The sequence below is a fragment of the Salpingoeca rosetta genome (genome assembly GCF_000188695.1).
Source record: "Salpingoeca rosetta unplaced genomic scaffold supercont1.9, whole genome shotgun sequence".
NCBI classification, from domain to species: domain Eukaryota; class Choanoflagellata; order Craspedida; family Salpingoecidae; genus Salpingoeca; species Salpingoeca rosetta.
Window position 1 is genome coordinate 252,648 of NW_004754925.1, and position 15,000 is coordinate 267,647.

General features: G+C 55.3%; 4 protein-coding genes across 4 annotated transcripts in view; 3 read left to right on the plus strand and 1 right to left on the minus strand.

Moving 5' to 3' along the window:
- Window positions 1–971, minus strand: part of PTSG_03958 (uncharacterized protein) — a 3,795-nt gene extending 2,824 nt beyond the window's left edge. The window contains exons 1-2 of the mRNA XM_004994797.1: window positions 647–971; window positions 217–464 (exon numbers count right to left, since the gene is read on the minus strand). Coding sequence (XP_004994854.1) covers window positions 217–350 — 134 coding nt within the window. The 5' untranslated portion in view covers window positions 351–464; window positions 647–971. The remainder of the gene's footprint in view (window positions 1–216; window positions 465–646) is intronic.
- A 68-nt stretch (window positions 972–1,039) lies between these two features.
- Window positions 1,040–3,456, plus strand: PTSG_03959 (uncharacterized protein). Its single transcript, XM_004994798.1, has 8 exons — window positions 1,040–1,273; window positions 1,527–1,655; window positions 1,853–1,920; window positions 2,085–2,160; window positions 2,346–2,414; window positions 2,664–2,708; window positions 2,816–2,866; window positions 3,277–3,456. The coding sequence occupies exons 1-8, from the start codon at window positions 1,085–1,087 to the stop codon at window positions 3,334–3,336; spliced, it is 687 nt and encodes a 228-aa protein (XP_004994855.1). The 5' UTR covers window positions 1,040–1,084; the 3' UTR covers window positions 3,337–3,456.
- Window positions 3,457–3,491: 35 nt separating this feature from the next.
- PTSG_03960 (uncharacterized protein) lies at window positions 3,492–11,413 on the plus strand. Its single transcript, XM_004994799.1, has 12 exons — window positions 3,492–6,290; window positions 6,736–6,771; window positions 7,078–7,221; window positions 7,459–7,658; window positions 7,965–8,532; window positions 8,753–9,028; window positions 9,251–9,489; window positions 9,611–9,689; window positions 9,819–9,929; window positions 10,263–10,325; window positions 10,525–10,732; window positions 11,070–11,413. The coding sequence occupies exons 1-12, from the start codon at window positions 3,597–3,599 to the stop codon at window positions 11,366–11,368; spliced, it is 4,917 nt and encodes a 1,638-aa protein (XP_004994856.1). The 5' UTR covers window positions 3,492–3,596; the 3' UTR covers window positions 11,369–11,413.
- Window positions 11,414–11,474: 61 nt separating this feature from the next.
- Window positions 11,475–15,000, plus strand: part of PTSG_03961 (uncharacterized protein) — a 5,426-nt gene continuing 1,900 nt past the window's right edge. The window contains exons 1-13 of the mRNA XM_004994800.1: window positions 11,475–11,604; window positions 11,726–11,849; window positions 12,037–12,173; window positions 12,314–12,370; window positions 12,629–12,814; window positions 12,995–13,032; window positions 13,249–13,373; window positions 13,648–13,709; window positions 13,825–13,887; window positions 14,051–14,101; window positions 14,280–14,420; window positions 14,727–14,781; window positions 14,977–15,000. The exon at window positions 14,977–15,000 is cut by the window's right edge and continues 76 nt beyond it. Coding sequence (XP_004994857.1) covers window positions 11,509–11,604; window positions 11,726–11,849; window positions 12,037–12,173; window positions 12,314–12,370; window positions 12,629–12,814; window positions 12,995–13,032; window positions 13,249–13,373; window positions 13,648–13,709; window positions 13,825–13,887; window positions 14,051–14,101; window positions 14,280–14,420; window positions 14,727–14,781; window positions 14,977–15,000 — 1,159 coding nt within the window. The 5' untranslated portion in view covers window positions 11,475–11,508. The remainder of the gene's footprint in view (window positions 11,605–11,725; window positions 11,850–12,036; window positions 12,174–12,313; window positions 12,371–12,628; window positions 12,815–12,994; window positions 13,033–13,248; window positions 13,374–13,647; window positions 13,710–13,824; window positions 13,888–14,050; window positions 14,102–14,279; window positions 14,421–14,726; window positions 14,782–14,976) is intronic.

A 15,000-nucleotide genomic window follows, 5' to 3' on the forward strand; every position in this document is an offset into this window, starting at 1 on the left:
GAGAGAGAGAGAGTGAGAGAGAGAGAGAGAGAGAGAGAGAGAGAGAGAGAGAGAGAGACACACACACACACACACACACACACACACACACACACACACACACACACACACACACACACACAGCAAACACACACACACACACCGACGCACCCGCCTCCAACACAAGGACGCGCACACACACATACGCACACATGCACACGCAGAGGGTCCGCGTACCGAGCTGGCTCGGCGCGCCCACGAATGTCAAAGTAGACGAGGCGATACTTGGGTTTAGAGCCATCCGTAGGCATGGGTGACTCGCCTCCGCAGCACGCAGACATGTTGCATTCGCCCTCCTTAGACTGCGACATGGCGCCAAGACAACAAGGGTGTTGTTGCTAGGTCGGTGATGCGTTCCTCAGGCTGTCGTGGTTCACGCACGCACGGGTCCAGTGTTCAAGCGCTCAATCAAGAGGCAGTGCCTGCTACTCACGAGCACAGAGAGAAGGAGGGTCCAAGACAACAAGCATGCACACACGACGAGTGCGAGGGGAAAATGAGTGAGCAAGGTGGACTGACGAAACAAACAAGCAGCAGGAGATGACGAGGAAGGCTGTGAAAACTTGGGAGATGCGCGCACGCAGTTGCTGAGTTGGTTGGTTGCTACCTTCGTTGCTGGTGCTTTGCTTCTTGCTTGCTTGTTGTTGGAGGAATGAAGCGGCAGCTGGTTGCGGCAACGTGGAATGATGAGACGAGAATGACAGATGTTGTGGGTGGTGGTGGTGGTGGTGTTGTGTGTTTCGTTGTTTCTGTGCTTGCTTGCTTGCTTGACGTCCGTGTGTGGGTGTGTGTGTGGGTGTGGTGGCTCTTCCTCTCGATTGTGTGCGTGTGCGTGTGCGTTCTTGGTCGTTGTCCTCGCCCTGCTGCTGCTTTGCTTGTTCGTTTCGTTGCTTCCCTCTTTGCGTTGTCTTCCCGTCATAATGACGACGCAGACACAAAGGCAAATTTGCCTTTGGGGCAGCAGCGTTGGCGGAACCGTTTTGGGCACACACTCGCGAAAGCAAATTTTGCCTTTTTCACAGGCGACACAGCGACATACAGAAAGATGGTGAATATGGCTGCGAGACGAGCGGCGACTGTTGCTGCACTGTTGGTGGTGGTGGTGGTGGCGGGGTGTGTTGGTGGTGTGGCTGCATCCACAGAGCAGTCCTTGACCTTGTTGTTGGACGCGGGAGAGAACCAGTGCATCTACGAAGATGTCGCCGAGCACATGAACATTCGCATGGAATTTCAGGTGTGTGCTGTGGGCAGTGTGGGCAGTGTGTGTTTGTGTGTGTGTGTGTGTGATGTCGTGGTGCATGCCTGCTGTAGGTATCAGTGTGGTGTCGTTCACGCTGATGTGACGTGTAAAATAGTACTCTCTGAATCGCACACACGCACACGCACACATTCGCATGCACACACACACACACATTCGCATACTCACACTCGCATACTCACACTCACACACACACGCTCGCATGCACACACATATGCGCACAACTCAGGTGATTGCGGGCGCCAATCTGGATGTGGATTACACGGTTGTGTCGCCATCCGGGCATGTGCGGGATCAAGGAAAGCGACTCACCCACTCCATGTTCAAAGGCCCCAACGCAGAGCCAGGCACATGGAAGGTGAGCTGCACGGGTAACATCGTAACATCGCATGTTCTCCCACTCGCTGTCTTGATTCCTTGACGTGTCGTCTTGATTCGTTCACTTGTTGTCTCGATGCGTCCCCTCGTTCACTGATTCATTCACGCGTTTACCACCACCACCAATCGATTTGATGCGCTTGCCTTGCCTCCTGATCATTTCCCACTGTGTGACAGTTTTGCTTCAGCAACCGCTTCAGCGTCTTGCATGAGAAGGCCGTGCACTTTTCACTCATCCTCGACGAGTGAGTTGCGCACCATTTCCTGTCTGTTGGTTTGCTTGGTTTGCTTGGTTGCTTGGTTGCTGGGTTGCTTGGTTGCTTGGTTGCTTGGTTGTGTCACGAGCTGCAATGCATAGTGCTCACATCTCCACCACCACCACGCGCATCACATTCACGATCGACGACAGCGGAGATCCGGTCGAGTCATGGGAGAGCCAGCTGCCAGTCAGCCCGGCTGGGGAGACTGTTGAAAGTATCACAAAGGTTGGTGTGTGGATGTGCGTGTGGGTGTGAATGTGAGTGTACGTGCGTGTGTAAGTGCGTGCGCGTGCGTGTGGAGCTGGGAATCGCAATGATTTCCGTGGTATGTGCGTCTGCTTTGACATGGCTGCACTCATCATTGTGTCGTGGTCCTGGCGGGGATTCTCTTTGCTTTTTGGTGACCTCAGTATGCCATGCGCCTGCGCGTGCACTTCAAGCAAATCATCCGCGACCAAACCCACCTGTGGGCACGCGAGGTATTGCATGCGACACTGTGTGTGCATGAGTGAGTGTGAATGTGAATGTGAATGCGAGTGTGAATGTGAGTGTGAATGTAAATGTGAATGTGAGTGTGAATGTGAATGTAAATGTGAATGTGAATGTGAATGTGAATGTAAGTGTGAATGTGAATGTGAATGTAAATGTGAGTGTGTGTGTGTGTCCTTTGTGCAACCGGTGACGCCCGCGATCATGATCATCACGCCTTGCTGCCATTGTTATCACAGGCCCGCCATCGACAAACGGCCCAGTTCAACAACGAGAGAATCGGGGTATGTACGATCATATATGTGTGGTGTGTGTGTGCTCTTTCTCGTGCGCCCACTCATCTGCTCTTGTGTGCTCTCACGCGCGCGTGTGTGTGCGTTCAACACTGCAGGTTGTATCTGCCGTTGAGATTGCCATCATCATCAGCATCGGCCTGATCCAGGTTTGCTGCTCGTTGTGCCATGAGGGAGATGGGGGCACGCACTCACACACACACACACACACACACACACACACACACACACACACACACACACACACACACACACACACACACACACACACACACACACACACACACACACACACACTCTCTCTCTCTCTCTCTCTCTCTCTCTCTCTCTCTCTCTCTCTCTCTCTCTCTTTGTCTTTATCCTCCACACACACATGCATACACACTCACTCACTCACACACTCACACACACACACACACACACACACACACACTCTCTCTCTCTCTCTCTCTTTGTCGTTGTCCTTCACACACGCACTCACTCATTTACTCACTCACTCACTCACGCACACACTCACACATACATGCACACACTCACACATGCACACACGCGCACAAAGGTGTATGTTGTTCGCTCGTTCTTCAAGACGCCGTCTACCAAGGCCGCCGCCAAGTCATAGCATGCAACTTGCCCGTGTGCGCCTGCGTATGTATGGAACGTTCCTATCGTATCGAGCAGGCAACAAAGGAAGATGAACAAGAAGAACGACAACAAGAGCAACAAGAACAAGAAGAACAAGGAGTGAGTGCAAGTGACATCTCTGCTCATTCATTTCAAACACACAACAAGCGCAACAGCTTCCTCTTCGTAACCGCCACACAAACAAACAAACAAACTAACAAGCAGACAAAACACCAGCCACCAACGAACCAGCCAGCCATGTGCAGTGGTGACCGCCGTGCTTGGGGTGTGCGATGGCGACGGCTGCACGCCGCGCTGTGCGCTGCCGAGGTGGACGCTGCCGTGTTCATCTTGGGCATTGACAGCAGGCACTCCAGCGCGTGCCTCAGCTTCGCCTGCTACCTCCTGCCCTCCTTGCAGCACACCCTGCGCAACACAGACGTGCTCGACGACTGCGTGTTCATCGTCCACACCACACCACACCTCCAGCTGCACGTCATTGCACCGCCAAGCGCCTCTTCCACCATCCTGGCCCACTGCCAACACCTGCCAGGCTTCCAGCTGCACGCGTGCGCTGCCCGCGGGCTTCCTCTGGCCCAAGCCTCCTCTTCGCCTGCGCAGCAGCAACAACCCAAGCGCAACGCGCCCGATGAAGACGACACCGATGACGAGGAGGCAATCGAGCTCTTCAAGATCCTGTCGTTCGTGTCACTGCTGCGAGACAAGCCACGCGTGGCAGTGCCGCTCGGAGGCAAGCCATGCGATGTCTTGGAGGGCTGGCCGCTGGTGCAGGCCTCTGCGGCCGAGGACTTTGGTGCCGGCGGGTTCTTCACCCTCACCCACGACGTGATGGACCTCAGCACTGCCCTGCCACCGCTGCAAGCCGCATGCGATGCAGACGCATGCCGCTCTGTCATTGCATCGGCGCTGCCAGCGTTCACGGCAGCGTGGAGCGCCGTTCACTCCGCCCTCGCCCGTGCGGCACCCGCCTCATCCTCACCAGCACCAACGCGAGCAGGGCAACAGGACGCCATCGATATGACCGATGTACGCGCGGCGTTCCGCCACCACGTGCAGCAGGCTGGCAGTGCTCACTACACGGGCACAGACAGCACAAGCAGCGACTGCTTCCGGTGCACGACAACACCTGTGTCGCCGTCATTGCCAGCAGTGGCAACTGCAGTCTGTATGGATGGTTGGCTCCCTGGCACGCCGCTTCGTTGCAAGCGCACGTGGCTGCTGGATGCCTCCTCCCTCTCTCCCGAGGCTCGCGACGCCACCACCTCCGCAACCACAGCGCTGGCCGCGTGTGTGCTGCGCAACACGGCCCACATCTTCCACCAACACGCCAGCACAATCGCTGAACTCGCTGTGCACGCGCACACGCAGAACAGCGGCGCCGCAACTCGTGATGTGGATGAGACAGAGGCCATCTCACACGTGCTCATGTCAGCGCTTCAGCAGTGCTTTCCTCCTTCCACCACCATCATCTCCCCATTGCAGGTCACTATCACACGCCTGTCTGCACGCGGCGAAGTCAGGCCCTCGCATCCGTCACCCTCACCGTCGTCATCAGCAACAGCAGAGCGGTCGTGGGCTGCCGATGCGCTGACGCCAAACGAGACTGCGCTCTACGTGGAGGTGACGCTTCCACGTGTTGAAATGAAGCGTGACAGCACGCCCGTGCCCTCCAGCAACGAGGACACTGGACAGACCTTGGAGGCGCGTGAGGGGTATGAGGTTGTGCTGCATAACCTGGTCATGGGTGACACGCTCCTTGTTGGTCACTGCACCACAGCATCGTCACCAGCAGCAGAGGCACATCCGTCACCTCCGTCATCGTCGTCACCATCATCGTCATTGTCGTCGACGGCTTGTTCGTCGCCACGCACATCACATGTCCGCGCACATGTATTGACAAGCGTAGTCCCGTCATGCCATGTCCACATCGCAAACACGCGCACGGCATCAGCGTCCACCGCGGCTGCCACCACCACCACACGCAAGGCCGACCCAGCCACAGCACGTGCATCAGCGCCAGCAGCAGCAGCAGCGGAGGGGCGTGAGAGGCCGCAATCATCGCGCCAGCGGGGTGGTGTGCTGCGTATTGGTGGTTTCTCGCTCGCATTTCCCGGCGAACCATCACCATCATCCTCATCATCATCATCATCATCAGCAGCAGCAGCAACACCTACGAAGGCTGCCGCAAGCCGCACCAAGGGCGGCAACAGCAACGGCACCCACGACAACAGCAACCACAGCAACACGACCGCCACTGAGAGCGGTAGTGAGGGTGGTGCGAGGCGGAATCGTGTTGGCACGCCGTCTGCCGCGTCCATCGCCCGCCGCCGCCACCGCCCGCTCTCAGCACGACGCCCACCAGCATCGCACCACGACACACACCACGACACACACCAGGATGCACACCACGGTGCAGCACCAGCAGAAACAACAGCGGCAAGGGAAGCAGCAGTCTCGTCAGCGGCGTCTGCGGGTGAAGCGAGCACACCAGCGCGCGAGAAAGCAAGCGGAGGCAGTCAAGTGTTGGCGGAGAAGGCCACTGCACACCTGCTGTTGCCAGACGGCCAGCAGCTGTCAACTGTGACAGCGGCGTTCATGTCCGCCAAGTTTGAATTGTGCGTGGATGGATCGCGGCTGCCGCCTGCACGCGCCCGTGTGTTGGGCGCCTGGTGCGCGAAGCTGGACACGACATTTGTCGCTGTATTTCGCGTATCGCTTGCGTCCACTGCACAGTGGCTGCGCGGGTGTGCATGGGTGGTCGATGGGGTGGAGGGAAGCGAGAGGCGTAGTGCTGGTGGAGACGTGAATGCAGGTGATGGTGATGATGGTGGTGATGGTGGTGATGGTGATGATAGCAGGCAGCCAGAGGGTTGTTGGATTGTACTCACCAGCGAACTCAACTCGCAACTGCACCACGCCATTTCCCGCTCGGTAAGCGCGCGCGCGTGGGTGCTCGTGTATGTGTGTGTATGTATATGTGTGTGATTGTGTGTGATTGTGTATGTATGTGTGTATGTGTGTGTGTGTGTCATCATGTCTACATGTGTGTCATCATGTCTACATGTGTATGCATGCTCATGCTTACATGTGGATGCATGTATGCGAGTGTGCATACTTGCACAAGTTGTGTGTGATTGTGTGTGATTGTGTATGTATGTGTGTATGTGTGTGTGTGTGTCATCATGTCTACATGTGTGTCATCATGTCTACATGTGTATGCATGCTCATGCTTACATGTGGATGCATGTATGCGAGTGTGCATACTTGCACAAGTTGAATCAGGTACATGGTTGTGTGTGTGTGCATTTTGCTTGCCACATGGCCGTCACATGTCCACAACTATCTTGCTGCTGTCGTCGTTCTTGTTGGAGCACAGGTGTTTCCCACGTGGAAGGCAGACATCAAGGCTCAGGTGCGTTCCGTCAGGGGCAGGTGTTGAAACGCACGTGGAGAGTTGCGCCATAGACTGTGCTCTACTGTGCTGTGGAGACTGCACCAATTCGCTAATGGCAAACTGCTGAAGCTGTTGGCAACACTGTCCCACCACAAGTGGTCACACGGCCTCGCAATTTGTTTTTTGGTTGCATCTCATGTATCCTCTACTCACACACGCACACACACACACACACAAACACACTCACACATGCAATCTCACACACACACACACACACGCACACGCACACAATCACAATTACACACAATCACACACCACGTGCAGACGCTTGAGAAGCCGCCCGCGTGTGTGGTAGCAGCGGTGGCGGTAGCAGCACTCGTTCGATCGAACACGCTTCCATCGCCTTTCCTCGCATGGAAGGACGTGTGTGATGGTCTCCGTGCCCACCCGGCACTTCAGCTGGAGGAGGTGCAGGCGCAGTTTGTGTGTATGTGTGTGCGTGTGTGTGTGTGTGAGTGTGTGTGTGTGTGCGTGTGTGTGTGTGTGTGTGGCATGGTGGCCAAGCCACTGGGCTTGTGTGGCATTGCGAACAAGCTCATCCCATGTTCGTGCGTGAAAATATGCTGTGTTGGCCCTCCTCACCATAAATGCTCACCACCACAACCGCAATCACCACCGCCCCAACCGTCACTGCGGATACCTCAGTTGGTTGCGCTGTGCACTGCGCACAACATCTATGCGCCTCCGTCTCATTCCCAGCGCCATGAAGGACCCAAGCGGCGCCACGCACCGCAGGTTGTGGTTGACGTTGCGGTCGTGATTACATCACCGACTGTGCAGCCGGCGCGTGTGTGTGAACTGCTTGGCGCTGTTGCGGGGATGGCCCCAGGCGTCATTGTTGAGGAGTAAGTTACCTGTTCTGTCGTTTGATGCTGTTGCGGGGTCGGGGCGGCGTGTTCATTGGAGTTTGTGCATATTGAGTGAAGATACACGGACATGTAAGCACGCACGCACGTGCAAGGGCACAAGCGCACATACTCTCTCTCACACACTCACTCACTCACACGCACACACACACACACACTCTCTCTCTCTCTCACTCACTCACTCTCTCACACACACTTTCACAACCACCCACCCACACACTCACTCTCTCACACACACAACAACAATGTGCACTTCCACGCGCACAACACGACCGCGCGTATCAGCTGCAGCAACCGCGCCACGGATGTGTCGTCCCTTCGTCGTATCGGACAAGCCCTCGTGGCCCACGTCCATGCACACCTTCAGGCCGTGCGTGAAACTAGTGCTGGTGACAGTGGTGAAAACAGCGATGGTGGTAGTGGTGGTAACAGCCAGGGCAGCAACAGTAAGCGTGGTGGTGCCGGCGTGCTGGGGGCGCAGGCCGTGCTGGCTGTGCAAGGGAGCATGACGGCGCGTGACATCGTGACGGAGCTGCAGTGCTCATCATCATCGATTGTGCGTGTGAACGTGGCCGCTGTTGCTGTTGTGCTGACCTCGATTGATGTGTGGCGGGCGCCGTTGGAGTGCCACGTCTCTCCTCCGCTCTCAACGCATCTTCGCCCTGGCGTGTGCACCCACTGCTTTGTCACACCCGCGCCCCGGACCCTGAACACACAGCCACCAGCACACTCTCAACAACAGCAGAAGCATGGTGTTGTGAGTGTAGGGGATGCCATGTCGCTGGTACGGATGATAAACGCGTCTGCGTTCGTGTGCCACCTGAACAGCGCCGCTGCCGTGGACGAGCTCCTGGTGAGCAGGACAGCAGTGGTGGAGGTGGTGGTGGTGGATGGTGCTTGTGGTGGAGGTTAGTGGAGGTTAGTGGTGGTGTTAGAGTCCATGCAATTGGATGTGCTGTGCTAGAGTGGTCCACACGCTTGTATGTGTGTGGTGGGTGGGTGTGCCAGCATACAGTTGTGTCAACTCACCGCATGCGATGCTTCGCTCGTTTGCATCATGTCGCTGGTGGCAGGATGCATTGCACACGCGTCCGTTCACGCATCCGCAATGCATGTGGCTGCGTCACCTCACATCACCATCCACAACAGCAACAGCAACAGCAACAGCAGCTGGTGTCGATGTCACAGCAACCACGTCATCACCACCCGCATCGTCATCGTCGTTGTCATCATTGTCGTCGTACATGCACACGTTTGCCGTGGATGGGGCGCATGGCGGTGCGCAAACCATCACTGCATTGGTCGATTCTCTTCGCGATTTTGTGCAGTCGGAAGACGACGAGACGGAGGTGAGACGCAATACATGGGGGGACACGTACTTACACATATGTTGGGACGGGGGTACGGGGGTTGTACCCACCAGATGCATGTGTGTTATTGATACCATCAGTTGATTCTGAGACTACTGCATGCACCTACCACTCACTCACACGCACACACGCACACACACTCAATCATACACTCACTCACTCACTCACACACACACACACACACGCATGGCGTGCCCTCAGGTGGTGGTGCGGCTGTGGAGCTGTAGCGGTGGCAGGCTGACGACTGCTGTTGGAAGCAGAGGCTGGCACGCACTCGAGACGGCGACGACGGCACAGCCCACGCTGTCACACCCGATCACAACCCCTCTGCTTCCTGGGTGTTGTGGCAGTGGCGGTGATGATGAGAAACGGCAGCAAGCGTGTGCGCTGTGCTATGTTACAATCGCCTTCCCGGAGCCAACAACCGAAGCTCATGCAAGGTGCAGTGAGAAAACGCGCGAACACGCACGTGTGTGTTGGGGGGAGGGTTGGGGGTGTACGCGTTCAATAATTGAGTCTTCACATTGCCTTGTCAAATGATTTTGCTGTTGCTCGATGCAGGTCTGTTGCGCACGACGCGCTGATGCGTGCGGCGACAGCAACAACAACGGTGGTCGTCACGCAGGCACAACGGGATAAGGTACGCCGATGCCTTTGGGTGACGATGCTTGGGCTCTTCTACATGTCTCATGAATACACACACACACATGCACACACACATGCACACATGCACGCTCACAAGCACAATCACACACGCGCACATGCGCAGATTAATTTGGAGATGAGAGGAAGCGAGCTGCCGGAGGGATGGTACTTCACTGGCCACCAATATGTGTCCATGGAAGGGTCGCGCCAGGCGACACACCCTCTCCTGGAACAGGTGCACGCCAAAAGGAGGGGGAGCAATTGTGTGTGTGAGAGTGAGAGTGAGTGAGTGAGTGTGAGTGTGCGTGCGTGCGTGTGTGTTTGTGCGTGTGTGTGTGTGTGTGTGTGTGTGTGTGTGTGTGTGTGTGTGTGTGTGTGTGTGTGTGTGTGTGTGTGTGTGTGTGTGTGTGTGTGTGTGTGTGTGTGTGTGGGCGCGTTTGGTGCGTCGTGCGTATCGCTTTTTATGCGCTGCACCACACTGTTGTTGTGGCGATCTTGTCCGGTTCACTCACGCGAGCTACCATTGTCCTGTTGATGTCTCGGTCTTATACTGCTGCTGTTGCAACAGCGGGTTGAAGAGTGGCACACAGCACAGGAAAAGCAGCGACGCGCCCTCGCACAGCGCATGAACGTGAGAACAACATCATTGCTCGCGTGACTTGTGCGTAGTGTGTGTGTGTATGTGTGCAATGTGCGGATAGTGTTTGCAATATGCGATACGTGTGCGTACATGTTGTGACCTTCATCTCATCCCACTGTGTGTGCGTGACACGACTCGTGTGTCTGTCTACTACGTCCTCCTTCCCCAATACGCAAACGCACATACACAGTCTGTGTCGCTTGTGCCGGACAAGCTGCACGTTGGCATCAACCCTGGCCTGGGTACCGATGGTAAGCTCGGCGCACCAACACCTACGCAATCACACACGCCCTCATCAGCCCCACAACGGCAGTCAGCAGGGGAGGTGGATATGGGGCAGCGTGCGAGTAGCAAAACGTCCCCACGGCCGCCACCGACACCGCCACCAAGCAGCTCAGGTGTGTGTGTGTGTGTATGTGTGTGTATGTGAGTTTGCGTGTGTGTGTGTGTTTGTGAGTTTGCGTGTGTGTGTGTGTGTGTGTGTGTGTGTGTGTGTGTGTGTGTGTGTGTGTGTGTGTGTGTATCACGCACATTGGTGAGGGGCGTGGACCCTCGTGTGCTCAACAGTGTGACATGCTGCACGCCTTTATACACGTGTGTGTGTGTGTGTGTGTGTGTGTGTGTTGTGTGTGTGTGTGTGTGTGTGTGTGTGTATCAAGCACATTGGTGAGGGGCGTGAACCCTCGTGTGCTCAACACTGTGCCATGCTACACGCCTTTATACACATGTGTGCAGGAGGCCGTCGCCATGTGCTTCAGCCACGACCGCCAACAGCAAGGACGCAACGCAGCCGCAACAGTGATGGCGGTGGTGTTCGGCGACCGTCGTCGCGCAGCCGCTACATGCCCGCCCCTGCGCAGGATGCCACGGCGCCGCCACTTGCACCACCTAACGCTTCACTCTCACAGGAGACCACGCAGCAACAGCAGCAGCGACAACAGCCATCGCCACCACACAAGCGACCAACCAGCCGAGGCCAACAGGCTACACGAAGGAGACAGCTGCCTGCTGTCGTCCTCAAGCAACAACCTTAGTGGACCGAATGTGAGCGTAAAACTTCAGTAAATTTTCAGTATCCGTTACTGCCAGAGCTGTGCGTGTGAGGACCACAACAACAACAACAACACACACACACACACACACACACACACACACACACACACACACACACATCATGGGAGAGGTGGTAGAGCTGCTGAGTGGCGACCTCTTTGCCATGTTGGCAGGCATTGACGGAGAATGCTTTGTGCTGCGCAAGGACCGCTTTCGGGTGCGTGGGTTGTGCTACACTTGCGTTTGAGTGCTGATCTCGTGTGTGTTCTGATGCAACAGTGTCGGTTTGCTCAGTTTGATGTGCTCACGTGCGCGCGTGCGGATGCGTCAACGTGCAGGTGCGCCCCGGCTTGCAAGGCATTACCAGTGCAGAGCACGAGATTCTGGACAAGCTGTGCGTTCTTGGCACAACGTTCAGAACCCTGGAAGTCTTTGTGGATACCCAGCTCACAGAGAACGCAGGTATCAATCGACCTCATGTGTGCGTGTGCTTGAGGACGGGTGTAATGTTATTCCCACCACTAGTGCGCGCGCACACACACACACACTCACTCACTCACACTCACACTCACACTCACTCACTCACTCACACTCACTCACACTCACACTCACACTCACACACGCGCGCGCTCGCACGGACGCTCATCAGGGATTTACAGAACCGCAGTGGCAGATGCACTGGACACCGTGTTGGACACGTACCGAGAAGAAATCTTGCTGGCACAAGACAAGTTCAATGCCGGTCATGAAACAGCGCTGTCCAACCTTGTGTACCGCTTCAACCACGTGCGTAGCCCCGGGCATTCCCATGCAGGGTGAAGTGTTTGTCAGCTATTGAAGTGTACACCATTCGTTTGTCACAAGCCAATCATCTTCTCACATATGTGTCATACGTACATCTCCTTGTACTTTGTTTGCATTGGCAGTACTTTGTGTTGTTCCCATTGCTGGCCAACACAATGGAGGAAATCACACACAGACAGGTACCTTGAGCTGCAACGCAGATTCCTGGTTCTTGTTGTGATGTGCTTGTGTATGTATGCTTGCTTGTGCAGTTGTGCTTGTGCAGTCATGCTTGTGCATCTTCACACGCGCACACACACACACATGCACACGTACACACACATGCACACTCCCCCTCCAACCTCCCTTGATCTTGTCGCCACACACTCCCGGGGTGCACACTGCTCATCAATCCCACTTCCCTTCCCCATCCCCGCCAATCCCGCCAACACGACCAGCTATCCGGGTGCCGCCTGCTGTCATTCCTGCACGACCGACTCGACCAGCCACCAGACCTGCGCGGGCCCTTTGCCCTCCTCATGCGCGAGTGTCTGCGTGTGTTTCTGCAGCACGTTGCGGATTGGGTTGTGTATGGCACGCTCAGCGACCACAGGGGTGACTTCTTCGTTCAGCGCATCTCCGACGTGCGCACGTGCTGCGTGTGTGCATGTGTGTGTGTCTGTGTGTGTGTCTGTGCATGTGTTCTGTGTCTGTGTCTGTGTGTCTATGTGTCTGTGTGTGTCGCATGTACGCTAGACCATCACTGGCACGAGTTTACATCACCTTCTCCTTCTCTTTGCGTGTTCTGCTGTGTCGGTGTGCAGAGCCGACAGAAGCAGGGTGATGCCTATCGCGGCGTGTGGTGAGTTGCCTTTGTGCTGTCACCGATAGCGGTGGTGTCGGCAAATTCTTGCAATGTTGCATCTTACACATTACGAACTCGCTCACACACACACACACACGCACTCTCACACACGTATGCATACTCACTCACACACACGCACACACACACACGTATGCACACACACTCTCTCTCCCACGCAACAATCACGTTCAATCACACGACTATTGCGTGCAGGGACGACTATGATCTGAATGCAAAGCAGTTGCTGAGCTCCATCAGCAAGCGAACACACGTGCGGATGCTGGAGTTGGGCCTGTACACGCTACTCCTGCAGGGTGGCAGCCCAACATCGGGTGCACGTACGTTGCAGCGTGTTCGTGGTGGTGGTGGTGGTGGTGGCGGTGGTGGTGGTGGTGGTGGTTGAGACGGAGGAGAAAGGAGAGACGAAGTGTGGACAATTGGAAGTTGGCGGCGTCTGCACATGCACACACTTATCCTGTCGCACTCACATCGCACGCGTGTGTGCTTGTTTGCTTGTGTGTGTGTGTGTGTGTGTGTGTGTGTGTGTGTGTGTGTGTGTGTGTGTGTGTGTGTGTGTGTGTGTGTGTGTGTGTGTGTGTGTGTGCTGTGCAGAGGGCATCTCGGAGGATGAGCAGCGGGAGCTGGAGCAGACGATCCTGTCGCTGCTGAGCGATGTAAGTGATGCAACACGGCGCACCACTGAATATGCCCATGCACACATGTCAACTCAAACACACGCAAAGTCGTCGTCATCGTCTCACTGTTCCACTCACACATGTGCACGTGCAGTCTGGACTTGATGCTGTGCATCTCGATCAAACACTCGCACACATCCACGAACGCCTGTCAGAGGTGGGCCCATGTTGTGTGTGCGTGTGTGTGTGTGTGTGTACATGCCTCCATTCCTGCGTGCAAGCCTGTTGGTGCATGACGAATTTCGCGTTTACCCTGTGTTGTACTCTGTGTTGTTCGCGCCATTCATTGCACTTGCCCTGATGCGACGGTATGACTTCAGCACGTGTGGCGGTTGCTGATGCAACAAGCGGACCTCGTTGCCACACTGCAGGTGGAATGCAATGCAACCACAACTGTTGTTTGCTTGTTTGTTTCTTTGTGTGTGTGTGTGTGTGAGTGTGTGTGTGTGTGTTCTGGTCTGGACATCGAGTACTGTATTTTCGTTGCACAGCTCTGCCTCTCACCAAACACATGTGCATGCACATGCAAACACGCACGTACATATGCAGCTGGTGAAGGATATGTTCTTGTTGGGCAAAGGCGATTTCTTTGTTGCGTTTCTTGAAGAGGCAACAGACGCCCTCACAGGCCCCATTACTTCAAAATCGTCAGCGGAAGTCCAGTCCTGTTTCGAAAATGCATTTGTCGAGGTGCGTTTCATGCGATCGACACAGCACAAGAAGATGGGATGATTTGTTTGTTTGTTTGTTTGTTTGTTTGTTTGTTGTTTGTTTGTATGTTTGTTTGTTTGTATGTTTAGTGTGTCTGTGCGTGTGCTTGTTTGTTTGTTTGTTTGTTTGTTTGTTTGTTTGTTTGTTTGTTTGTTTGTTTGTTTGTTTGTTTGTTTGTTTGTTTGTTTGTTGGTTTGTTTGTTCGTTGATTTGCTTGCTTGTGTGTGTGTGTGTGTGCGTTTACGCGTTTGCAGCTCACCTGTGGTTGTTCCGTGTATCGTTCAGGTTGGCCTGGACAAGAGTCCACTCATGTCCATGTTCACCGTCGACGTCGATCAAGGTATCGCCACATCAAAGGGGCAGCCCCGCGCGTGGTTGTGTGTGTGTCTGTCTGTGTGTCTGTGTGTCTGTGTATCTTTGTGTCCGTGTGTGTACATGCACGCACATATGTTCCGCGCTCAGTGTCCATCTTCATACACACACCGATACACACACCGATCCACATACACTTATCCATACGCCCATGCACGCCCAGCCCGCAGCAGTGCACGCCTTGCTG